This window comes from Aedes albopictus, chromosome 1 (assembly GCF_035046485.1).
Source record: "Aedes albopictus strain Foshan chromosome 1, AalbF5, whole genome shotgun sequence".
NCBI classification, from domain to species: domain Eukaryota; kingdom Metazoa; phylum Arthropoda; class Insecta; order Diptera; family Culicidae; genus Aedes; species Aedes albopictus.
In genome coordinates, this window is record NC_085136.1 from 179,011,585 (window position 1) to 179,039,564 (window position 27,980).

At 45.2% G+C, this 27,980-nt stretch overlaps 1 protein-coding gene across 1 annotated transcript in view; it reads left to right on the forward strand.

The window, feature by feature from the left end:
- Positions 1-27,980, forward strand: part of LOC109416314 (scoloptoxin SSD20) — a 295,456-nt gene that overhangs the window by 206,346 nt on the left and 61,130 nt on the right. Inside the window, exon 7 of the mRNA XM_062845904.1 lies at positions 27,462-27,575. Coding sequence (XP_062701888.1) covers positions 27,462-27,575 — 114 coding nt within the window. The remainder of the gene's footprint in view (positions 1-27,461; positions 27,576-27,980) is intronic.

Here is a 27,980-nt window from a genome sequence, read left to right on the forward strand (position 1 = left end):
ATTTTTTTTGTTAGCTTTTATCACTAGGTAAACAGTGTCGGCAAGGTAGCAAGGGCTTGTTCACAAATATCATAACGCTGGAGGGGGTGGGTGGGTGTCCTTCATGGTGTTACAGCCCGAACAAATAAAATTTTTCCCCATATAAATAGTGTAACGAAGGGGTGGGTGGGTGTCAGGAAAGGCCAATTTTGGCGTTATGAAATTTGTGAATGAACCCCAACCATAATAGTATTTTATTGAATTTTCCAACCATAGCAACCATAATAGTATTTTATTAAATTTTATTAGTTTTCTTCGTAAGTTTCTTCTGTTGGTTTTTTTTTATCGGCAAGATAGTAGCCGCAAAGTTGTTTTTTTTTTTTACACTTATCGCATGCTATGTAATTGGATTTCACGACGGGTGGTTTCCTGAACACGTCCCGAAATGTATTTTAAGTACATTTTCGCGATCACTAAAATGATGAGCACTGCCACCATCATCACGAGTGCTCCTGCTATCACGGTATTTTCCGTGGTATTGTTTGCCACAATCTCATCCGCGGAGAAAAATCCCATTTTGTTAATTCTTTTTTTTTCACTGTTTTTCGTGGATCATAAATTTTCTTGTAATTGACGTTGCACTTCCACTAGTTGGGTTGCTTACGCTGAATCTATACGTTATTCTTCAAGATTTTTGCTGGTTTTCACATTATTCTGGAATATTTTCTTCGAATTGTTTTCCACTTGCACTAATTATTCTTGTTCACATCTTGTGATAAACTTAGCACTTTGATTTTTTTGACTTGTTCTGAGCCTAATACACTTTGTTTTTCGGCTAAGTCAAATACTTAGCAACTGCCACGTGTCGCCATGTCACAGGTTCTCTTTCACTACAGGGATTTGTCATCAACGTCGAAAAGAAGAACCATTCGATTTGAATCAATCCCGAAAATTGCCGCGTTTATTATTCATCAAACTGATTTTGTTAATTTTCACTTAATCTAGTACTACATCATAGTTATGGAAATAGAGAGTGTTTTTTGTGAAGAGAGGGAAAAAGGGCGTAATTAAGTCTCGTTGTCTATTCGGTTATCGTCACGTGCTTTTGTCGTTTCGTTCGTTGCACTGAGTGCAAGAAAGAGAGGATTGCTTTGTCGCGGGGGTGCATCTTTAAGCTGTGGGAATATTGCTCGTCGGTGGTGTGCTTGCTGGTGCCGGTTAAGCGATCGGTTCAAGTCGATCACTCCGTTATTGCATGTATGTAGAAATATGATCGGTGTCTAGAATTTATGGTCGTTGACACTTGTAACTGTCCGTTTTGTGTGGGCAAATAAGAGGTTTGGAATGGAACGTGTGAACTGATAGAAATAGGTGTTTGGGATTTGTAAATCAGTTCTGGAAAATATCATTTTGCACTTTAGAAAAGGCTAATAGCATTTTCTCAGATTTCTGACATGGTTTTGGTTTAAGCATTTGCGGGTTCATGTTAATTTATTGTCGTGAGAACATGTTCGTCTTGTCAGGTCTTGTGTTTCATGATCTTCGTATGATTTTGTTATGTCGCGTCGTGGGAATTGTGGAATTGGATTTGTCAAGCTTGTTACTAAATGAGAAAAAGTGATTAGGTTTTACCTTACAGCAATTTCTATTATATGCTCTTCGAAAATTAGGTTGGACTACATACATTTCCTCTTCCATCTTATGAAACGCGCTGTAGGCTTATCAATATTCAAACACTGAAACAGCGCCGTGAAACTGTAATGGTTTTATTTGTTAACGCATCGTTTCGCAGCGAATAGATTCAACTGAAATCTTATCAAAATTAAACTTTTACATACCCTAACGGCAATTGCAAAATCGACACTTGTTTAAAACTACCCATAGCCGCACAAACTATGCCAAAAATGAACCTTTAAATCAAATCATGAACATTTATAATCAACACTGTGAAACTATTAACTTAACTATGTCGCGGCATAATTTAAAGAAATATTTTAACACTATAAGAAATAACATTAGAAGTAGTACTTAAAATATTTTAAAAGCACAAACTATAAACACATTCACCAGCATACACTATTTATATATTTTCTTAGATGTATTTTATTAACAATATATACTATAGCTCTAAGAAATGAAACAAAAAACTGTATGTATATGTATGTACTAGTCTACGTTGTTTGACGAAACTGAATAAATAGATCTGCGGACCCTACGCAGAGTGCAGAACTGGAGACAAACAGCCATGGACCGAGCGGAATGGAGACGGCTGCTATGTACTGCAGAGGCCACCCCGGACTTAATCGGTATGGTAAAGGAGGGGGTATCGAAAAATCGTAAAAATCCCTTACGTAATTAATGGACAGCCTCATACTGAAAGTTGTCATGTTAAAACTTTAACTTCTATTCTGAAGACGAAGCAACCCGGCGCAACCGTTTGCGTCAACAAGGCAACCGCCTTAGGCTTCCCTAGCTACCCTTAGTTACTAAGATTGTTATTTTTTCCTAACAATTAGTCTGAAACTGTTCTTCAAATAAACTAGACGTAATATTCGAAGCTCTGCCTACCTTCACTTATAAAAGGTTATGGGCACCACGGTGAACACTGCAGGCGGAATTCCGCAATTCAAGGGCGGACCGGATTTCCAACATTGGAGCTTCAGAGTGAAGATGCACCTGGATTCGGTCGGCGTGTTGAAGAATTTGACGGAGAATGCCCCAGAAGCCGCGGCGGAGAAGGTCCAGTTCGAAGAAGCAGACCGGAAGGCGAAGGCGTTAATAGTAAGTTTCCTGGCCAACGAATGTTTGGAGGTCATCCGGGAGAAGTCGACGGCCAAGGACATGTGGGCAGCCCTCGAAGCGACGTTCGCAACCAAGTCGATTGGATCGCAACACCTGGTCCGGAAGCAGCTCAACCGACTGAAGCTGAACGAAGGCGATCCGATGAGACCTCATCTACTGGCGTTCGACGATTTGGTCCGGCAGATGAAAACGGCTGGTGCGAAGGTAGACGATGCTGACCTGGTGGTGCTGCTGTTCCATACGCTGCCAGATTCCTATGACCCTCTGGTGACGGCTCTCGAAAATGTTCCTGAGCAGGATCTGAAGCTAGAAGTCGTGAAGCAGCGGCTGTTATCTGAAGATTTGAAACGTCAAGAGCGAAACAGAGGAGTTGGCGAGGCCAAAGGGGCTGCGTTTTCCGGCGACAAAACGAAGAAACCTTTCCTGGGGAAGTGCCACAAGTGTGGCAAGCGTGGCCACCTCAAGAAGGACTGTTGGCAGAAGGCCGGTAGTGAAACTAACGCGGCGACCAATCAGCGGAAAGCAGTAAGTTTTATGGCGAGCCGGGGCAACGTCAAGTCGAAGAGTGGCAAGATCGTCTTCAAGCTCGATTCCGGATCCAGTGACCACCTCATCAACGACAGCAAAGTGTTTTCGGTGGTCCGGAAGCTGAAGCGTTGCCAAGGAAGGACAATCTCTTCTTGCGAAAACGGTCGGTGAGCTCCATGGCAACAGCAACAAACAATTCCCGTTGCACATGAAGGACGTTCTGTACATCTCGGAGTTGCGCGACAATTTGATGTCCGTGAAGAATCTCGTCGCGGCCGGCGTGCAGGTAAACTTCGTCGACAAGGTCGCAATATTGAAGAAAGACGGGGAAGTTATCGCCACCGCCCAACTGAGGGGCGGACTGTACGAGCTGGAGATTGACCTGGAACATCCAACCGTGAATTTGTGCATGTCGGAGACAGATGAGCTCTGGCACAGGCTGCTCGGACATTTGAGTGAGCAAGGAATGAAGGCGATGGCATCGAACAACCTGGTGACTGGTGCTGAATTTCGTGGAGGCAAGCTGAAATTCTGCGATGCTTGTGTTCAAGGGAAGCAATGCCGCGACCCTTTCAGCGGATCTCGTGATCGAGCGACCAGGCCCTTGGAAAGGATCCACTCGGACGTGTGTGGTCCCATCGACCCCCCTGCTTGGGACGGATCCCGTTACTTCGTGAGCTTCATCGATGATCATACCCACTTTGCGGTGCTGAACATGATGCGGAGGAAGTCCGAGGTCTTCAGCATGTTCCAGGAATATGAAGCCATGGCGACGGCGAAGTTCGGCTTGAAAATTTCAAGTTTGACGGTGGACCAAGGACGTGAGTATGGCTCAAATGCGCAAAAAGATTTCTATTCTAGAAAGGGCATCCAAATCGAACCGACGGTGGCATACACGCCACAGCAAAATGGCGTTGCGGAAAGGTTCAACCAAACTGTGGTCGAAAAGGTCCGCTCCATGCTGGTCGAGTCGAGCATTCCCTAGATGATGTGGCCCGAAGCAGTCCTCACCGCTGTCTACCTCATCAATCGAAGCCCGACGGCAGCCCTGCCCAAGACGGTAACCCCTGCTGAGTCCTGGTATGGGAGCAAACCGTGATTGAAGAAACTTCGTGTGTTCGGGTGTAAAGCCTACGCCTGGATACCAGATCAGCAGCGCAAGAAGCTCGACGCGAGGAGCCGGGAAACCGTGATGGTTGGATATGCTCCAAATGGCTATCGATTGTGGGATCGTGCCGCAAGGAAGATCATCATTGCTCGTGATGTGAAGTGCGACGAAAATTGCTTTCCGTACTAGAAATGTCCTGAGAAGAAGGATTCTCCGCTGGTGGTGTGTTTCCCTCCCGAGCAAGAGGGGGAAGGTGATCTTGATGCTGAGGATGGCAAACCCAACCGTTTCGAGGAAATCGAATCCGATGCTGAAATCGAATCGGATGCTGATGAAGATCACGACGCGACTGACGAGACTGTAGACTCCACCAACACCGGGGCGCTCCCTTCGCAACCAGAACAGCACGAATCCGAGGATGAGGGTCAACCGTTGCTGAGGCGCAGCGAACGGGAGCGCAAGCTCCCCGGTAAGTTTCTCAATTTCTTTACTGGTTACGGAGCTGTTTTTGCCGGTCCATGTATTACAGATGCCCCAAACTGCTACAACGATATCGGAGGCCGAGACGACCGTACCCTTTGGCTGAAAGCCGTTCAAGAGGAACTGGATTCGATAGAGGCGAACGAAGTGTGGAAATTGCAACGCTGTCCTCGGAGTATCAAGCCACTCCAGTCGAAATGGGTGTTTCGTGTGAAGGAGGGCAACAACGGCAAGGAAGTACGCTACAAGGCTCGTTTGGTGGTGAAAGGATACTTGCAGCGTCAAGGCATCGACTACGAGGATACCTATGCTCCCGTTGCGAAGTTGACCACCATCCGTACTGTCCTGGCTGTCGGCGTGCATAACCGTTTCCTGTTCCACCAGATGGACGTGAAAACAGCGTTCCTTTATGGTGATCTGAAGGAGGACATTTATATGGCGGTTCCGGACGGCGTAAAAGCGAATCAAGGCATGGTGTGCAAGCTACAGAAGTCCCTGTACGGACTAAAGCAGTCTCCCCGCTGCTGGAACGAGCGGCTGAATGGACAGTTGCTGAAGATGGGATTCACTCGATCATCCCACGACTACTGTCTGTACACTAAATGCACGCCTGGGGACGAGCTGATCATCGTTATATACGTGGACGACCTGTTAATCGCTGGAAGGAAGCTGACTTCAATCGTGAGGCTCAAGAAGGAACTTTCTGCCGTATTCAAGATGACCGACTGCGGCGAGGCGAACTACTTCCTGGGCATGAAGCTGATGTACAATCGTGAGGAAGGAACCCTTCGACTTTCACAAGAGGCCCAAGTAACGAAGATCCTGCAGCGATTCGATATGGTGAACTGCAATTCTTGCAAAACCCCGATGGAGAAAGGACTCCAACTGAAGCGTGACGGACCATCGACGAAGGAACCGTATAGGGAGCTTCTGGGCAGTATGATGTACACCATGTTGTGTGTGCGTCCGGATATCTGCTACCCTGTGAGCTACATGGGACGTTTCCAGCAGAATCCAGCCGATCATCACTGGCAAACGTTGAAGCGGATCGTACGATACCTGCAAGGGACGCAGGGGCTTTGTTTGGAATACAGACGGGAAGAAGCTGCAGAACCGCTGGTGGGATTTGCCGACGCAGACTGGGCAGCGGATACCGAGGACCGAAAATCCGTTAGTGGCTACTTATTCAAGGTTTTCGGAGCAACCGTGTCATGGTCGAGCAAGAAGCAGACGACGGTGGCAACATCTTCAAGCGAAGCCGAATACGTTGCCTTAAGCGCAGCAGCATCCGAAGCGATTTGGCTGACAGGCATCCTGGAAGACCTGAAGATAACCATGAAGCCCGTCATTATCTACGAGGACAACCGTGGCTGCATCGGTATGGCCAAGAATCGTGAGACGAAACGCAGCAAGCATATTGATGTCAAGCATCATTTTCTACGTGACCACGTGGAAGCAGGACGACTCCAAATCGAGCCGGTGAGCTCTCAGGACCAACTTGCGGATATGCTCACTAAGGCGTTGGATACTTCCCGTTTCCGGGATCTTCGACGTTCCCTTGGACTAAACGATTGAGAGGGGGTGAAGACGAAGCAACCCGGCGCAACCGTTTGCGTCAACAAGGCAACCGCCTTAGGCTTCCCTAGCTACCCTTAGTTACTAAGATTGTTATTTTTTCCTAACAATTAGTCTGAAACTGTTCTTCAAATACACTAGACGTAATATTCGAAGCTCTGCCTACCTTCACTTATAAAATATTCTAATTGCTTATGGAATGCTATTTGGGAAGGAACAGCTATCCAATCAGAGGTTAAAGTAAAAAAGACATGAGAACTTCCATTGCCGACCACGTTCATCTTCTCCGTTACGAGGATAGGAAAGGATGTGATAATATGACACCTACAAGAGGTCAACGACTCACCGACGCTCCCGTAGGTGTCGGATATTTGTATATTTGGAATGGGGTGATTTGGGAATCACTATAACCGAGTGCTGCGACAAGATTCAGATTGTGTAAGTGTATTTGTGTTAATCATGTAGTTGTATTGGAGTGACTGAAATTGTTTTAGTATATTTAAACACCAACGTTGAGAGTGACATAGCTAAGAAATTTTAAAACTCCATGGGCCTTTTTGCTTCCGGAATGAGGCACATGCATGTACACTGTGTCCTGACTAACAAGTCTAGGCTTAAGCGCCATTGCTCGCTCTCTGAAATAATAAGAAACACGTTATGTGGATGGGAAAAGATAGTAGATGCCAGCGACTCCCCGACGCCCTCGAAAAAAGAAAGGAAATGGGATTTTGGTACAGAAATGGTCAGGAATTCAGTATGAATAAATTATGCGTTACTATGTTAATATGTTAAAAACGGTCGCTTTAATTGAAATCAATTGCACTGAAAAGTTCATCGATTGGTTACTCCTATTGAGTGATTGAAATTGATAATTTTGGCGCAACGCTATGTTAGTCTTTTCAAGTTTTAGAGGAATCTATAGAAAATTTCCTGAAAAAATCCCTGCATTGTGTTGAATATTCACTAGATTCGGGAATGGAATTATCGGTCATCGGATAGGCGATTCAAAGCCTCAACCATTAGACTATCTGGAGTTTGAGCGGCAATCTGTAAAGGGAATGGTAAAGAAGTCGTTAAAAATATCAATGAAAATTCTCCAAGAATGTCATACGTTAATTGCCATAAAAATCTCCCGAAAGATACACGGTGTCAAAATTTTAATTTTTATCGTACTTTCATGTACCTCGGATTTTTCTTCATAGAATGTTAGAATATCGGCTATAATGTATAAATGCAAAATTTGAAAATATTTTATCGGGGAAAATTTGAGTTAGGTGAGTTTTTGGCTATTTTCCATACTAAAAATCAATAACTACTATTTTAGTCCAAAAAACGTCCCATACAAAATGTATGGAAAAATTTTCGCCGATGAAATGTTTTCTAGTTGTCCGATTATGACTATATAGCCCAAAAACTAATCATTTTCGAAGAAAAATCCGAGGTACATGAATGTTCGATAATAATCGAAATTGTGACATCGTGAGATATGCCAACAATGCGTACTTTATGAGAATACCACAAAGAATTTTGTTGATATAAGTATTGGTAGTAAGAAACCATTAAAAAAAATGGCAAAACATTCATACAAGATCTTCAGAGAAATACGTCAAAAACTTACAAGAAATTACAAACTCAGTTTATATTGCTATCACGTCTAAAAAGGTGGGTCGTAAAGTGTTGACGAGAAGAAAATTGTTTTCACATCAGCGTGGGAAAATTTGTTCGGCGGCGTGGAAAAATATGAACAGCGGCGCGCCGGGTCAACTTAACTGTCGGCAACGGTGTGAAAAAATCGTTGATGACGGTGGCGCGGCGCGGAGGCGCGCACGTCTACTCCAAATTACCCTCCTCCCATAAATGCAAAGAGACAAATGAATAAATAGGAGTATGTAGATAGTCGTCGTCAACTCTGGGCTGGAATTTTCTTTCGAATCGACATCCATCACGATTTTCTTAATCTTCATGAAGACAGACCGCTTGTCGTTTCCCATCGCTTGGAAAAATGTACCCTGGAACGCCAGCGAAAGACAGCGTCAGCCGTCGGGCGTTTGCCAACTGCCTAACGGTTTTGGCACTTTTCCTCGTATAGTCGCTCGCATCGTCTTCAAACTTCCAAAAAACGCGGAACACAAATCTTCTTTCTCCTGATTCTTCTTCTAATCGGCCATTATCGGGCACGGAAATGGTCCAGTTCGACCGAATCACAACGAAGAGCAAACTTGGGAGTGACACTTTATTTTTAACATTTTAACTGTTTTCCATCACTAATTCCAATCTTTCTCACGGTGTGTCTGGTGGACAACATTAATTTAAAAAAATCGGTATCGCTAAGACACCCACCAAACGAAAGCTAAGGGTCCCCCCTTTCATGTGAGACTTAAAGGAGAAAGTTCTATCGGCGGGTCTAGAACAATTTTTTTTTTGAAAAAAATTTGATATTTATTCATTTTTTTCGAAGAACACATTTATGACAAAACACTGTTTTTCCATTGCAAGCATGATTTTCCGACGATATATTTTTATATTATGTTTATTATTCTTCACATAAAAGCACAATAGTACCATGTGAATGGGAAATCCAGGTGATGACAGTTTTGTGTTTATGGACAGTGTGGTGAAAGTACTAGAACATTGAGTATAAAATCGAGTGATATGCAGTTCCTTTGATTTCCAATCTAGATTCCAATAATGTGTTTGCATCCTATGACAGATGCATATACGTCTTTAGGGTCTCGTATTTGACTGGCACCAGCAGGTCACAAATCGACCACCTTTACAGCATATACCGTCATTTGGTTCTTCAGATTTGTGCTCTTGAAATTTCGGGGTGTGACTTCGTCACATATGCTCCTAAAACAGCTTCTCAACTTCAATGCGCGTCTGGTACTCAAGACACATGTTTTCTTTCGTCTTCTTCTTCTTCTTCTTCTTCTTCTTCTTGGCGAAACGTCCCTACAGGGACAACGCATGCTTCTTAGCTTGTTTTATGAGCACTGTAGGAGATGTAATAAGAATAAATGAAATTGTTTGATTTGTTTGAAATTTTCTTATTTTATCTTCTACAAGCACTTTCACAGTTTTTAACTAAAAACTTCTTTTGCCAATTACTTTTGTGTGACTTGCTCGAAAATACTACATGCTCATTTAAGTCAAGGAAATTTCCTTCACGAAAAGGCCCTGGACTGACCGGGAATCGAACCCGTCATCCTCAGCATGGTTGTGCTGGGTACTCACGCCTTTGCAGATGTGGCTTTATGGACACTTTTCGTTATCAAAAACAAATCATCGGTGAACAAAATCGGTTTACTGTTCAGGTCACTCGTTGACGCCGGTTTCTATCTGGATGGTAGTTCATGAATATTTGAGAGCTTCATCTGATCTGCCTGATCTCTGGGTTTAACCCGCAAATATTCAGCAACCGCAGCAACTTTATGAGAAGTCTGAATGATGTTCAACCTGTTTCAATGTACTTCAGCTTCAGTGCAAACAAGCTGCTTGCCTTTGATCATTTTCCTGTAGCATCTAGAACACAACCGCAACGAGAAATTTCTTTCTGCGTCATCGGTAGTAGCGCTAGATCTGCCACGTTTGCCCATTATGAGAAGTAGTAGTTCTTGCAGAACTACATATTTCACAAATAAGGGCCGCAACTCCATGTAGAAGGTTTCAAATAATATGTAAGCTCATAGAGAGTAAATCTAATGGGTATATTCGCCACCATTGAATGGGATAAATTTAAAAGAGCAAGTCCGAACTTTTTTGTGGGGTAGTACTAACTGCTATCTCTGATATCTTTCAGAAAAAAAGTTTTCATAATATCAACAACCTGCAAGTAGAAACAAGAACAAGTTATGACATTTTCAATCCGTTATGATTAATATGTATGTGCTCAGACATATGTACTTTAATGTAAAACATGTATATATGTCAATAAAGCTGTAGAAATGAATGAAAAGTTGCTAACTCGTCTATTATGCCATGATGCTAGCAGAAGATGTGGAGCGGACCTGGTGTGATGGTTAGAACACTTGACTAACACGCCGAGGACCTGGGATCGAGTCCCACTCCCGACAAACTCGCAAAATGTGAGTTCTTCCTTCGGAAGGGAAGTGAAGCGTGGGTCCCGAGATGAACTAGCCAAGGGCTAAAAATCTCGTTAATACAGATTAAAAAAATAGCAAAAAAAAACAAACTATTGATAACCGACAGATTAGCACATTGTTCTTACTACATATACCGTTAGACATGTAGCATTAATTATTCTGTTTTTGTCAGTTGAGTAAGGCTACCTGTTCACAAAGGTATACTGTTACCAATATTTTTTACTGAACAAATCTAAAACAGTAAACATCAACTGCTTTCGATGATAATTGTGGCGGAAAAACATTTCTTCAAACACAAAACGTACTCTTTGGTTTGGTTTTCCTCGTCACTTAGGGGGTTCTTGTCGTAGTTGTATCTTTAAAAGTAAGGAGCTATACCTAACTGCAATAACTGCAGGAGCTATACCCATAGGCGCCAACTTAGGGGGGGCAAGTATAGGTTTGCCCCCCCCCAATAATTGAGGATTTTTCAATTTTCCCATACATAAAATCAGAAAATACAGGCTTTGCCCTCCCAATAGTTTGACCAAGTTGGCGCGTCTGGCTATACCTAACTGCAATTAACTAAAAATGTTTAAGTCTTAGGTACCATAAAGGTGCACAAATTGAACAAATACCGGCATGTGATAATTCTAACCGAACCACGGCATACAAGGATATAAGACGATCACATTGATAAAATTGATGTGGAGTTCTAGATCGTTTTATTCATGCTTTTGAACGATTCAAATTGCATCATCAAGAAACTTTAAGTTTTCCGAAATGGATTACCTTCCAAATGTTGTGCCCCGTTATCCGAGCTACTTTGATGTATGTTCTATTTTTGTTGACATTACTCGGCCTACTTTGATCGTTAAACTGTTAAATCATAAGACACTGTCAATAAAAAATAAGAAAATTGCAGCCGCAATAACTACTTCCACATGTATAAAAGGCGAAGTTTATTTGTATACGTGTATGCCCAGATACTGCTGAAATTCTATTCAACTGCCTTAAATATTTTTTTTTGCACTTTATGTTTAAGCAATATTTTGTAAGGAAAATTTTTAATTTTTGATTTGACCCGTTTACTCTTTTAAAAGGACACGTTACTAATGGGCGACCTCATACAAGCCCATTTGGCTACAATCAAGGTTGAAAAAAGAAAAAACACAAGCCTCAATGATAATAATATTTGAAAAAAAAAATTGTTCTAGACCCGCCGATAGAACTTTCTTCTTTTAGGCTCAAATGAAAGAGGGGACCTTCAGCTTTCGTTTGGTGGGTGTTTTAGCGATACCGATTTTTTTTAAATAATTTTGTTCTACCAGACACACCGTGATTCTCAAATCAACGAATATTCACTCGCGTAATTTACGGAAACACTTCACCGCCAGAATCGTCGGCAGAATCCTCAGTCGAATTTCCATTTCTTGTTTGCGACATTGACAATATAGACCACCTCATGGCGAAATTCTATCTCTTTCGCTCTTTCAGAGAGTTTGAAAACTACAGGACCAGTATCTGTCAATTTTAACAGGTGTTGATCCTGTTGTTTTCTAATTTCCCGTAGAAGAGAAAGAGAGCGATTTCTTGATGACGTCACCGTCATATTTGAAATTCCAACGGGCATCTTTGCGTATGGTGTCTTTAGTATATTCAAAGCCCAGGCGAAATCCTGGGAGATTTTGACATTGATCGTAATTGAGAATGCTTCCAACGCGTCGCGATATTCTCAAACGACCAGTCACAGAACGTCAGTCTGTAGCTGGACAACACAATTTATTAATTTGATTGTTCGCGGTTTAACCAGCCGAGTAGAAGTTCTACTTCATTCCAAAAGCTCATTTCAGTGAATCAAAATCCAACAATCGCGCAACAATAATGACAATGTCGCAACCTGTATTTGTTGCGACAGTCCACCCAACGCGACATAGGTTTGTCCCAACTTGAAAATAATAGGATAAACATCGTACATCACGAGCTTAACACCTATGTGCCTGAGCCTCATTTTGCACCCAATTCAAAACTTCAAAAATCTGATTCTCAGCCGGCTCTTAACGAAAGTTGATGAAATTTTGACAGTTGATCACAAAATCCTTCTAGTTTATGTAACCTGGATCATGGTTCCGGATTTTTCCGTTGTTCCGGATTTATGGCCGGGAGTACTGGGGTAACCTCCTTATCAGATAGAGGTGCAACCTATTATTTGCCATCGAAAACTAGCTTGCGGCATATCAAACTTCATGATTTTGCAAAACAAAAGTATTGGACCATGTTTCTTGAGATTTCAGATACACTGGCCACTTCTCCGGATGTTCCGGACCCAGGCGCCCCCAGGGAAGTGGTCATTTACTGACCGGTTCTAAAACCTAGCATGCGACATATCAAACTTTACGGTTTTGCAAAACAAGAGTATTGGACCATTGGAAATTTCTAATAAACTGGCCACTTCTCCGGATGTTCCGGAAACCTAGTGCGCCCAGGGAAGTGGCCACTTTCTTAAAACATAGGTACTTTTAAAACGTTGAAAAAACTTATCATGGATGGGACACTTTTTTTGATTTTACTCGAAAAATGTATTTTTTTACATCAATGTCAATACATTTTTAAGTTGATATCCAAAGATTTTCAACTTCTGTTCTCAAGTTATCTCAAATCAGATATATTAGAGCCTATTAAGATTTAAGGAAGAACAGAAATTTTTGTGTGGTATTGTAAATTTGACTTATTTTCCTCTATATGGATAAAAATTTCATCCCGGTATATCTTAATTCGCCGTGAGAAAATATTACATTTTATAACGTCGTATGCCACAAAAGTTCAGCCTATTGGACGCAGTGGCTTAATTTCCCTAACAGGGGAGGAATAAAAAAACGTCGTATTAAGTATCAATATATTGTTGATAAACGTTAAAAAAATCCTTCAATTTGGTTCACTGGTTTCCGAGGTATGGCAGTTCAAAATAAGTTGTGAAAATAATAATGTTTACCCAAACGGTTCTTACTTCGCGAAAAATTAATCAATCAAGCCCAAACTTGATGCACATATAAAAGGTTGACAAACAGTCAAAATTTGGGTTTTTTTTATGTACTCTATGAAAAGTTACAGCATGTTGATTTTTTTTTGTGGTAGAAAAAAAGTTGCCTATCCCAAACATTTTGGCCATCCCCTGTATGTCGCAAGCTAGGTTTCAGATCCGGTCAGAAAGTGGTCTCTCCCCTGGGGGCACCAGGGTCCGGAACAGGTTTGGAAAGAGTCAGTGTTGCGGTGTATTTGGGCACGGTGAAACTGCCCGTCTAACAACTGGCAACACGGCCGTCTCTTTGATTAATGCTAAGAGAGGACTGTATACGTAGATGCCGATAGGGCAAGGATTTGAATTTGAGAAGAAATCAAAACAAACGAAGCATTTGTTACTGCATTTTTTGGAATAATCATAGTTTTCTAAGTTGTTCAGAGTATTGCCAATATCATTTAACTCTGTAAGTATGTAAGTACTGCATTTATTGTGAAATTTGAGCATATATTGAACCCATTGAATTATTTAGATTAACGAAACGAGTGGATTGTATATGAGGAAGGACAAGTAAATGTAAGTCATTGTAAATTTGTAACATAACCCATAGCTAACAAAATGAAATTTCAGCTTTTAGCATACTCATCCTCCAAAACCGAGTGTGCTTAAAGGAAGTCCGAAGAACTCTCCACTCGTAACAACAATCTAAAAAATTTATTTGATAGTAGATCGATCAAGATGCCAATGAGCACCCGAAGTGCGAAAAGTGCGATCGGTGGTACGTCCCGCTGCCAGGTATGCAACAATCCGGACACGGAGAGGATGGTTAGCTGTGGCCAATGCACGTCATTGTGGCATTTCCAATGCGTCGGAGTTGATGACGAAATCGTTGATCCGGTTCGCACTTTCGCCTGTCCGAAGTGCCAGCAGCCATTGGTTAGTACTGCGGCGGGAAAGAAGACGACAAACACCGGTAAGTCGACGTCGAAACACAGTAGCGTGCCGTCGGAAAGGACCAGCTCCAGCGCCCGTGCTAGGAGGGCCCAGTTGCAGATGGAGAAACTGGAAGCGCAGAAGGCTCTGGCTTTGAAGCGACTGGAATTAGAGAGCAAGAAGCTGGAACTGGAAGCAGAAGTCCTGGAGGAGTCTTTCCGACTACGGGAAGAGATCGAGCGAGATGAGGTAAGCGATACCCGCAGTGTGTCCTCGCAGCAGAGCTCACGCAGCAAGGTGGAGCAATGGCAGCAGAAACAGAACGAGATGCTGAGTTTGACGATAGTGACCACAGCGGCTACCGTCACAGAAGCTGAGCTTCAGGAGGGAATCGCAACGACATCCAGAATAGGGGCTAGTCAGGGCGGCGAAACGCAGCCGGCTGGTAACATACTAGGCAGAGCGTTGGCAGGTATTTCCTTAGAAAGTTCAGCTAGTGAGGGAACGTTAGGAGGTATGATCGGACGAACGTCAGAAACCGTACTGCAGATAGGTGTCAGCGATAATTTAGGAGTTTCCGCGGTTCCTCCAGTGACCACTGCATCCGGTGTGGGTGGCAATTATCAATGTTCGCTTGGACTGGTACATGCGAGCCCCAATAACAACCGGTTCCCAAACGAATCCCATATTCCAGTGTCTTTAGCCCGCTGTCTCCCCAGTCAATCACAAACCGGCGGGGTTCAAAGTCAAATTTCGCGGGTGGAAGAGAATCCAAGAAGTGATCAAGCATTCGGCGTACATGGATTAGTGCAAAGTGTTCCACAAGAATCAACAGAACAAGAACATTTGTGGCGAATCTCTCGGGAACGACCGTTGATGAGCAGGAACCAGCCGAGCGAGGATCCCGCGGTCCAGAGGATGGCGAATCCAGAAAGTCCCGTGCAGTATCCGAGAAGAGATTTCACTTTATGTGTTCCTGCGCCAGCTTGAGGACCGAGCCCACAGCAGATTGCCGCCCGACAAGTGATATCGAAGGAGTTGCCAACGTTCACCGGAAACCCAGAGGACTGGCCACTGTTCATCAGCTCGTATACCAATACAACACCAGCGTGTGTGTATTCAGAAGCGGAGAACTTGGCTCGGCTGCAACGATGTTTAAAGGGGAATGCACTAGAAGCAGTACGCAGTCGTCTGCTTTTGCCGACAGCGGTCCCTCACGTCATTGCCACTTTTGAAACGTTATACGGTAGACCGGAGCTGCTGATCCACACGTTGCTGCAGAAAGTCCGTGGAGCGCCAGCACCGAAGCAAGATCGACTAGATACGTTGATTGGGTACGGAATGGCGGTGCAAAACCTCAGCGATCACCTAGAAGCGGGAGGACATCAAACACATCTCAATAACCCGATGCTGCTATTCGAGCTGGCAGACAAGCTGCCCGCTAACATGAAGCTAGATTGGTCGCTGTATAAACAACGATGTGCGGAAGTAAACGTTCGGGCATTCTCGCAGTACATGGCGACTTTGGTCCGAGCAGCAACGGATGTAACTCTGCACTACGATCCGAAGCAACAACCGCAGCAGCAGCCGCAGCGAGCTGTGAAGGACGGCAAAGATAAAGGTTTCTGTGGGACGCACTCCTCGGAGGAGGTGCTGAGGACACCAGTGAAGGAGAAGGCCATTTCCGCTAACAAACCAGAGCCACCGAATCTAGCGTGTTTGATGTGCAAGGACCCTGATCATCGAGTAAAGAACTGCTCCGTGTTCGCCAAGAAGCTGCTGGAAGATCGCTGGAAGCTAACGGGACAGCTTGGAGTGTGTCGTATCTGCTTGGGCCTACATGGCAAGCGCCCTTGTAGGATTCGGGAAAAGTGCGAAATCGATGGGCACCACCCTCTGCTACATTCAAAGCAGGAAACTAGCGATTGCAAGGAAAGGACCGGCGCAAAATCGGCTGCCGCGAACCTGATTACCAACCACCATTCCGCTGACAGGGCGGCGCTGTTTCGTATCAACCCAGTAAAACTATTTGGGAACAATCGATCCGTAGCAGCCTACGCCTTCTTGGACGATGGATCTGCGAAGACGCTGGTAGACGATGAGACCATAAGGCAACTGGGCGTCAAAGGAGAAACCCAACCGCTTTGCCTGCAGTGGACAGCTAACGTGAAACGGATTGAAGCAGAATTTCAGCTAGTAGCTTTGGACATATCAGGAGAAAATGGACAGACAAGGTTCACGACTACCACGGCAGTCGCTGCGATACGCGGAACTCGCCCAGGACTTTCCACATATGAAAGGCCTACCGATAAAGGTTTACGAAGACGCTCTTCCCCGGATTCTTATCGGGAACGATAACGCACACGTCACGACTATGTTGAAGGTGCGAGAAGGGCAACCCGGAGAGCCCATTGCAGCTAAGTCACGGCTCGGATGGACAGTGTATGGAATGCAGAGCGAGTACAATGACCGTGCACACAGTTTTCACATCTGCGAATGCCAGAATGACCAGAAGCTGCAAGATCTAGTGAAGGAGTTCTTTGCCGTGGAAAGTCTAGGGGTCGTTGCTATGCCATGCCCGGAGTCGTCAGAGATACAGCGAGCGAAGCAGATTCTACAGAACACTACAAAGAGAGTCGGTCAACGATTCGAGACGGGGCTTCTTTGGAGATACGACTGCTTTGAGTTTCCGGACAGTTACCCGATGGCGGTTCGACGTCTTCAGTGCCTGGAGCGACGCATTCGGAAAGATCCGGCAATTGGGGAGAGTGTAGTAAGGCAGTGGTCTGAATACCAAACGAAGGGCTACATACACAAAGCTACGCAGGCGGAACTCAATGAAGCAGATCCGAAGCGAACGTGGTACCTTCCATTGGGAGTGACTATCAATCCCAAGAAACCGACGAAAATCCGTATATTTTGCAACGCGGCGGCTACGGTTGATGGAGTTTCAATGGATACGATGTTGCTGAAAGGACCGGACCTTCTGAACACACTGCTAAACGTCTTCTTTGTGTTCCGGGAAAAACGGATTGGATTCTGTGCAGACTTGAAGGAAATGTTCCATCAAATACGAATTCGGCCGGAAGATCGTCATGCCCAACGGTTGCTTTGGAGGGAGGACCCTTCGCACGTCCCGGACGTCTACCTGATGGATGTCGCTACGTTCGGAGCAACCTGCTCACCGTGCTCGGCACAGTATGTTAAAAATAAAAATGCCGAAGAATATGCAGCAGAGTTTCCAGCAGCGGCCGAGGCTATCGTGGAAAAACATTACATGGACGATTATCTCGATAGCGCAGACAGTGTCGAGGAAGCAATCAAGATTGCATCGGAGGTCAAGCACGTGCATTCTCTCGGCGGGTTCTACCTGCGCAACTGGTTGTCGAATGCCAAAGAGGTCCTCGAACGGGTCGGGGATTGCAATGCGGTAGTCGAGAAAAGTTTCCGGCTGGACAAGAACTGCTCGACGGAACGAGTGCTCGGAATGTACTGGAAACCGGACGAAGACGTTTTCACCTTTTCGACAACACTGGCTATTGATACAGACCATCCTACGAAGCGATAAGCATTACGAGTCGTCATGAGTCCGTTCGACCCAATTGGGCTGCTGTGCTTTTTCTTGATCCACGGAAAGATCCTTATCCAAGATCTGTGGAGATTGAGCACGGATTGGGATCAGCAGATACCGGTACAGTTGAAGGAGAAGTGGTTGCGCTGGACGAACCTGTTTTAACGCCTGGATGAAGTGCGTATTTCCCGCTGTTATTTTCCCAAACGTGCGCAGAGGGATGTCATCGACCTGCAACTACACATCTTCGTGAATGCCAGCGAAAAAGCGTACGCTTGTGTAGCGTATTTTCGAGCGGAGTTTGCGGATGGTGAAGAGGTAGCTTTGGTCGGTGGAAAATCGAAGGTAGCTCCTCTGAAGGCTTTGTCCATTCCAAGGCTAGAGCTTATGGCAGCGGTGATCGGGGTTCGACTGCTGAAGACTATTCGTAACGGGCATTCAATGAAAATAGATAGAGTGATTATGTGGAGCGATTCGAAGACGGTGCTAGCCTGGATCAACTCTGACCATCGAAATTATCGGCAATTTGTTGCATGCCGCATCGGTGAAATTTTGTCCAAATCGGACGTGGAACAATGGCGGTGGGTACCAAAAAAGGAGAATCCAGCAGATCTGGCGACAAAGTGGGGAAGAGGTCCCTGCTTATCTCCTAATAGTCAGTGGTTCAGAGGACCGAACTTTCTGCGTACACCCGAAAGCGAATGGCCCGCAGGACTGAAACCAACGGAACAGAAAACGACCGAAGAGCTGCGAGCATGTATGGTGCATACGGACGCAACCAGTGAGTCTGGTGGTGGATTGGAAGCGTTTCTCCAACTGGACCCGTTTAGTGCGAGCTGTAGCTTATGTGCTTCGATTTTGTCGGAATGTGCTGCGAAGAGTGAAGAAGGATCAGCTAGGAATGGGGCTGCTGACGCAGCAAGAACTAGCGCAAGCAGAGATCAACATTTTCCGGATGGTGCAAAGGGAGCAGTATCCAGATGAGGTTGCAGTGCTTTCCAAGGAGCTGCAGGAGAATAGTATGAAAGGTGGTAGGCTGGAACGAACGAGTAAGATTCGGACGCAATCGCCATACATGGATGACGCCGGCGTGATTCGGTCGGAGTTCCGGATTTCCGCCGCTACCTTCGTTGCGTATGATACGAAATTCCCGATCATCCTACCGAAGGAGCACGAAGTCACCCGATTGCTGCTACAATGGTATCATCGGAGGTTTCTGCACGCCAATGGGGAAACAATAGTCAACGAAGTGAGGCAGCGATTCCATATCTCTGCCCTTCGTGCAGCAGTTCGCAACATAGCAAAGCTGTGTCAGATGTGCAAGGTGAAGAAGGCGACCCCGGCAGTTCCACGAATGGCTCCACTCCCCGAGGCGAGACTAAAACCGTATGAACGACCTTTTTCGTACGTAGGGCTCGACTATTTCGGCCCGATATCCGTTCGGGTAAATCGTAGCACAGTGAAAAGATGGATAGCGCTATTCACATGCCTCACTACTCGTGCCGTGCATCTGGAGGTGGCGCACTCACTCTTGACGGAATCGTGCAAGCAAGCGATACGCCGCTTCATCGGGCGCAGGGGCGCTCCGGTCGAAATGCGCAGCGACAGAGGGACGAACTTTGTGGGGGCGAATAACGATTTGCGCAAGGAGATGATCGAGATGGACCGACAGCTTGCAGAGACGTTCACCAACACGAATACCAGATGGGTGTTCAACCCACCAGCAGCGCCGCATATGGGTGGCGCGTGGTAGCGTTTGGTCAGATCTGTCAAGACAGCGATGGCGACGATACAAACAACCGAGATCCCGAAAGAAGAAGCTCTGGCAACATTTATTGTAGAAGCAGAGAGCGTAGTCAACTCCAGGCCCTTGACGTTCATTCCATTAGAAACGGAGCAGCAAGAGGCACTGACGCCAAATCATTTTCTTCTGCTGAGCTCAACAGGTGTGAAACAACCTCCTAAGATCCTGGTAGAGCCGAAGATGGTATGCAGAGGAAGCTGGGAGCTGTGTCGCTCCATGGTAGATCAGTTTTGGAGAAGATGGATCAGAGAGTATCTGCCAACCATTGCTCGACGAACGAAGTGGTTAGGAGAAGTGAGGCCGATTGCCGTGGGAGATTTGGTTGTCATCGTAGAGGAGAAGGTTCGCAATGGATGGATACGTGGAAGAGTTGTGAAAGTCAACGAAGGAACGGATGGTAGAGTTCGTGAGGCCGAGATACAGACGGCAACTGGGATGATGAAACGTCCGGTTGCCAAGATAGCGCGACTGGATATAGAAGAGAGCAAAGCTGGTCAGTAGCTGCTTAACCAGCTTTACGAGTCGGGGAAGTGTTGCGGTGTATTTGGGCACGGTGAAACTGCCCGTCTAACAACTGGCAACACGGTCGTCTCTTTGATTAATGCTAAGAGAGGACTTTATACGTAGATGCCGATAGGGCAAGGTTTTGAATTAGAGAAGAAATCAAAACAAACGAAATATAAATAGAAGCATTTGTTACTGCATTTTTTGGAATAATCATAGTTTTCTAAGTTGTTCAGAGTATTGCTAAAATCATTTAATTCTGATGTAGGTACTGCATTTATTGTGAAATTTGAGCATATATTGAACCCATTGAATTATTTAGATCAACGAATCTGGCTATACGATTTCTTTGTTGCGATAGTGAATTGTATATGAGGAAGGACAAGTAAATGTAAGTCATTGTAAATTTGTAACATAACCCATAGCTAACAGAATTAATGAATACACGTCTAGCTTGTAGTAGGTGATAGAACAGAATGATCTTTTATTACTATACAAATTCATAGATTACTACGATTACCAATATTCCCCGCCTTAATCAGGAATTTGAACTAATCCTAATTCTTTTGCAGCTCCAACGAATTTCACAATCGGGACCGGCTTTGTGAGTACATCTGCCTTCTGGGAATCCGATCTGACATGCTGGAGTTGAATAGTGCCATCGTTCAGCTTTTCTCTTACAAAATGGTGCCGTATGTCTATGTGCTTTGTGCGAGGTGAATAGCCAATTTCCTTATCGGCCAGGCACAACGCGCTACGGTTATCGCAAGATATTGGAATTGCATCTTGGAAACCGAATAGTTCTCTTCGTAGACCACGCCACCATACAGCTTCTTGTGTTGCTGCAGACAACGCCATGTACTCGGCTTCCATGGTAGACAGCGCCACAGTCGGTTGTTTCTTGCAACTCCATGATATCGATCCGCCTGCACATTGGAACACATATCCTGTTACCGATCGTCTGGTATCCGCATCATTGCCCCAATCTGCATCGCTGTAGCCCTCGAAAAGACTGTCTGGTTTCTTTTGATACACCAGCTTCGTGTTGAGCGTTCCCTTGAGATAGCGCAAAATACGCTTTGCTGCCGTCCAGTGGGGTTCTCCTGGATTGCCACTGAAAGTGCTCACGGAGTTGACTGCATAAGCAATATCGGGCCTCGTGCACTGCGCCAGGAATTGAAGTCCACCAACTAATTGACGAAACGGTACATCCTTCATCTTGTCTTCCTCTTCGGCAGTTTGCGGACCCATAGCTTTTGATAGCTTCTGTGCTGGATCGCAGGGACTCGGACTCGCATTACAGTTAGTCATCCGAAATCGTTGCAGCAGATCTTCAATATACCGCTGCTGATCCAACATAATCGAATTCTTCTCCTGTGTGATTCGCATTCCTAATACTTGCTCGGCTCTTCCTAGGTCTTTCATCCGGAACTTTTTCATTAAACGATCCTTCACGTAGCTGACCCATTCTTGAGTATTTGAAAACAGCAGGAAATCGTCGACATACACAGCAATGATGATAATCTGCTCGCCGTCCATGTGGTAGTAGACACAGGGATCAAAACTGGAACGCTTGAGGCCGATGTCCTTCAGTTCTGCATCTAACTTCCTGTTCCATACGCGACTGGATTGTTTCAGTCCATACAGCGCTTTCCGCAGGCGACAAACCTTCTTCGGAGCGGTTGTATCCACATGACCTTCGGGCTGCTCCATATAGATGACTTCTTCATCCAACTCTCCTTGCAGGAAAGCTGTTACAGCATCCATTTGGAAGACGTCCAGATCCAGTTGAGCAGCAACTGCCAGAAGATAGCGGATTGTGGCATATCTCACTACCGGAGAGTACGTCTGGTCATAATCCACTCCTTTCTGCTGTGAAAACCCTTTGATCACTAACCGCGCCTTGTAGCGGTCCACCGTTCCGTCCACGTTGGTCTTGATTCTGTAAACCCATTTACACTTCAGGGCTCGTCGTCCAGCTGGTAGGTCGGTCAGCTCCCACGTGTCGTTCAGCTTCAACGCTTCGAGCTCCTCACGCATGGCATCACACCAGGACGTTCGATCATCACGCTGCATAGCCTCTCGATACGATTCGGGTTCACATAAACGGGGTGGGAAAAGGTTTTCAGGAAAAGTACTACACGACAAATCAAAATTTTGGTACTTGCCTGGGATTCGGCGCTCCCTCGCGCTGCGCCTGACCACGCTCGATCGTGTATCTTCTGGTTGCGGAGGGAGCGCAGGCGGTGTAGGCGTCATCGTCACAATCGTGTCGTTTGCACCGTCGTAATCTGTCTCCGCTTCAGTTTCTTCATCGGTATTGGCAGGTTGTCCTGCCTGGATTGCTTCATCCGCGTCGTCGGTTCGTTCATGCCGTGGTCCAAAATCGTCCGGTTCATGTAGCTGCATCGTCACTCGCTCATGGTCGGGCCCCGCCTGGGTGGCTTCCAGGGGAACCTCCGTCTCACTCAAAAACACCACATCACGACATACTGTCACCTTACCGTTCCGAGGGTTGAAGACACGGTATCCTTTCGTCTGTTCGCTGTATCCAACGAAAACTCCTGCTTCAGATTTTGGGTCCCACTTCTTGCGTTGCACTTTCGGAATGTAGCACATCACCTTCGAACCGAACACTCGTAACTCCGACAGGTTCGGTTTCCTCCCAGTGAATCGTTCCTCGGGGGTTACATCCAGGCCTTTAGTCGGAGATCTGTTGATCAGGAACACGGCCGTGGCTACGGCCTCTGCCCAAAAACGCTTTTCCAGGCCACCATCAAACAGCAGACAACGAGCTTTTTCCACCACCGTACGGTTCATCCTCTCCGCAAGGCCGTTTTGTTCCGGGTTGTACGGAACCGTCTTCTCATGATGGATTCCCGATTCTTGCAGAAACTTCTCCATTTCTTGATTGACATACTCAAGGCCGTTATCCGAACGTAATCGCTTGATCCGTCTTCCCGTCTGTGTTTCAGCAAACGCCTTGAAGCTCTTGAAGCAGTCCAGAACTTGTTGTTTAGATTTGAGAAAGTACACGAAAGTCTTCCGACTGGCATCATCGATGAACGTCAAAAAATACTTGCTCCCACCGATGGACACATTCTCCATTGGGCCACACAAATCGCTGTGGACCAATTCAAGGACATCGCTTGATCTGTTTCCCCGCTTTCTGAATGGTTGACGACTATGCTTTCCTTGAAGACACGTTACACACGTTGGAATGGCGGAGTCCATGAAATCGATGCCTTCTGCTATGGATCGTAGCCGCTTCAAACTATGGCAGTTCAAGTGACCCATTCTTCGATGCCATAACATCATGTCTTCATTCGCTTTGGCTGCACAGGATCTTTGCTCGCCGGACAAGACCAACTTGTAAAGTCCCATACTCTCTCTTCCAGTTGCCACCAGTTCGTTGGACGCAGACCTCACTTCACACGTATCAGCAGTGAATACTACTCTGTACCCACTCTTGCAGATCTTACTCACCGAAAGCAGGTTGATCGCCAGATCCGGAACTTGAAGCACGTTGGAAACGGATAAATCGCATACTTCACTTCCAACGGCCGCCTTCAGCTTGGCGTTTCCAGTGGCAACGACAGATGACACCGCATTGTTTGCCACGTTGATTCGCTGCGAAACTTCTTCCACGCCATCGAGCACCACACCGCCATGGCACATATGAGAGGTTGCGCCGGAATCGAAGATCCAGTCCGGATTTGACTCACCGTTTCTCTGGAACACGCTGAAAGCTGCTTGATGGTTCCCCTTTCTCTCATGCTTCTTTTTCGATTCCTTTGTAGGACACTCTGCTGCATAGTGGCCCATCCGCTGACACTTGAAGCACTTCACGCTTGACTTCTCGGCTGCCTTCTTCCGCTGCTGGCTGATGAACGCACCATCGCTTCCACTCGACCTTGGGTTGTTGCATACCTTTACGTCCTGAAGAATTTTGGCCTTTATCGCATCCGCCGTCATCCGCGCACCTGACGCCTCAAGGCCCATAATCATCGGCTCGTACGTTTCCGGGAGTCCCATCAGCAGGAGGCTAGCCAGCCAAGTGTCGTCGACTTTGAAACCGACCTCCGATAACTTGTGGCTAGTCGACATCAGCTCGTTAACGTACTGCTCCACCGACGAGCATTCCGCCAGGCGAATACTGGTAAGCTTCCGCAGCAGCTCAATTCGTCTCGTCATGCCATCGTCTTGAAAAGCCGCCTTCAGGTTGTTCCACGCTTCCTTGGCCGTTTTTGCTGCCTGCACCAAACTGTAATTTACGGGTTCGATGCTTAGGCAGATGGTAGCCAATGCCCTGAGCGAGGACGCATCGGCCGGATCTTGATCCCCACGTTCCACGGTGTCCCAGGTACCTTCCCTGATGAGCATCATCTTCGTAGCAAAGGCCCACGACGAATAATTCTCCCGGCCCTTGAGTCGTTCCACCATCGGCATGGAAATACTGCCACTCATTCCGAAACCTCTTGATCCGCCGCTGGAACCGTTTCCTCCGGGCTGGTTCGCCGAATTGCTTCCGTCTCCGACTTGATCCGATCGATGCATTTTCTTACTTCTTGAAGTATCTTCTTTTGAAAAAATTTTCACTTATTTATTCCGTTGCTATGGAGCTTGACGCTGGCCCATAACCTAATGAATACACGTCTAGCTTGTAGTAGGTGATAGAACAGAATGATCTTTTATTACTATACAAATTCATAGATTACTACGATTAATTACCAATAAGAATGAAATTTCAGCTTTAAGCTTACTCATCCTCCAAAACCGAGTGTGCTTAACCGTAGTGTGGCCAGCAAAAAAAACACCCGTAGAAGGCCGGCAGGGTACCCGGGTACCCACGAAATGGAAATGATCATATCTCAGCGATTTTTCCACCGATTTTAAAAGTTTTTGCCTCATTCAACTCAGAAACTCATTATCTATCGGAATCGTATTTGGTTGGACCGGTCCGATCACCATGGGTACCGGAAAATCCGGATTTACGGATCCATGTTTTTATACAATACAATATACGGGATTTTCGGTAGGTTAGTAGCAATTTCGGTACCAAGCATCGTAAAATTGCTTTGGCATATTGTATCTGACTGGCCTGGAATCATAAAACGTGTTGACTTTGAAACTGTGATTTCGGAACACGCTTCTCGTGGGGCCATGGTTGACCATAAACACTTCAAGATATCCTAGCCTTAACAAAGTGGGTTTCAATATGGTATTAGGACATGCTCCCAAAAATATGGATTTTCCGAAAACCACGGTGATTAGATCGGTCTAACCAAATATTTTCCCGATAGATGATGAGTTTCTGAGTTGAATGAGCTAAAAACTTCCAAAATCGATGAAAAATTGACGGAGATATGATCATTTCAATTTCGTGGGTACCCGGGTACCCTGCCGGCCTTCCACGTAATAAAAAAATGCAGGAGCCCCTCCCCCTGCCCCTCCTCTCTTTAAAATTCGGTCAACCCCATTAATAGATGTATATTCACGAGTTCTAAGATCTAACAGAGTTCCAACACCCTAGTCTCAACAACCATTAAAATATCGAGAATTGAAATTGAAAAAGGTACCCGGGTACCCTGCCGGCCACATAAGTGTTAAAGGAAGTCCGAAGAACTCTCCACTCGTAACAACAGTCAGCGTCAACACGTGTCGTCACGCGATTTTTACAGAAGTTCCTCTCTCAATGTCATCGAATCGGCCGACGATGACCAAGAGAGTCTAACAATATTCGCCCATTTTTCGGTCATGACGGAGCGTGACATGGTAGTAAACAAGGCAATTACTAGCACAAAATGACATGATGAAGAGCGCGAATGCTCGTTTCATCTTGTGAAGATGAAAGGGCCTACTTGATCACCGTCATGGAAAGCTCACGACCAATAACAGCGCTGGTCCGGAACATTCGGAGAAGTGGCCAGTGTATCCGAAATTTCTGGAAAAATGGTCCAATACTCTTGTTTTGCAAAATCATTAAGTTTGATATGTCGCAAGCTAATTTTCAGAACCGGTCAGTAAGTGGCCACATCCCTGGGGGCACCTGGGTCCGGAACATCCTCAGAAATGGCCTGTGTATCCGACATCTCTGGAAACATGGTCCAATACTCTTGTTTTGCAAAATCATGAAGTTTGATATGTCGCAAGCTAGGTTTCAGAACAGGCCAGAAAGTGACCACTGACCACTTCCCGGGGGGCACTAGGTTTCCGGAACATCCGAAGAAGTGGCCAGTATATCCGAAATTTCTGAAAACATGGTCCAATACTCTTGTTTTGCAAAATCATAAAGTTTGATATGTCGCAAGCTAGGTTTTAGAACCGGTCAGTAAATGGCCACTTCCCTGGGGGCACATGGGTCCGGAACATCCGGAGAAATGGCCAGTGTATCTGAAATTTCTAGAAACATGATCCAATACTCTTGTTTTGCAAAATCATGAAGTTTGATATGCCGCAAGCTAGTTTTCGAAGGCAAATAATAGGTTGCACCTCTATCTGATAAGGAGGTTACCCCAGTACCCCCGGCCATGAATCCGGAACAACGGAAAAATCCGGAACCATGATCCCGGTTACATAAACTAGAAGGATTTTGTGATCAACTGTCAAAATTCCATAGACTTTCGTTAAGAACCGGCTGAGAAACAGATTTTTGAAGTTTTGAAATTGGGTGCAGAATGAGGCTCAGGCACATAGGTGTTAAAGACTTTTAAGCCTTGCATGCCGATTTTTGAACAGTAACTTCGAGTCGGTAAACACTGCAACTCTGCTGAAGATCTATCATCAAACAGTTTGGACTTTGGGTTAGTAATAATTGATTATTCACGAGTTGAAAAGTACGCAACAAACTTAGCTTCCGTTTTGTCTGCAACAAAAATTTTCGAGATCATGTCATTATCCGTTACCAGTAGGGATAAAGAGTAATCGTCGCGCCTTCTTTGTTGCTTGTTTTGTGCCTCTTTTGTCTGTCAATTCTCTTCACTGATTTATAGTGTTATCCATCTATTTATTTATTTGCTCTTTTGAGAAGCGAACTTGACTTAAATATTGAACTAACGTGTATCTTTTTTTTTCAGACAATCATTAAATATTTGTGGTTTGGTCACGATATTAAAGAAGCTGTAGATTCTCCTCGTATACATCATCAATTAATTCCAATGACATTGCAATACGAATTTGGGAATTTGGAGGTAAGCTGGATAAAAACCACATAATCAGGCTAACTGTTGACACATTCATAAGTGATTAACAGACCCAACCCTTTCCCTTGACTCTACCACGAATAAATCGATATACAACGCACACTATGTCTGAACCAGCAGATTATAAAAAATGAATGCACATCAGGTTTCTTTCCACCAAACATCAGTATTCACGCTATAATTTCATTTGGAAAAGGTTTCAAACTATTCTATCGGTGAAAACTTTTCCATACATTTTGTATGGGAGAGTAATTGGCCGAAAATAACAATTGCATGCAAATTTGTATAAAAAACAGCTAAAAACACGAAAAAATCAAAATTTCCCCGATGAAATATTTTAAAAATTTCCACATATGATAGCACGAGTTGTGATATTCTGTGGAAAGAAACCCG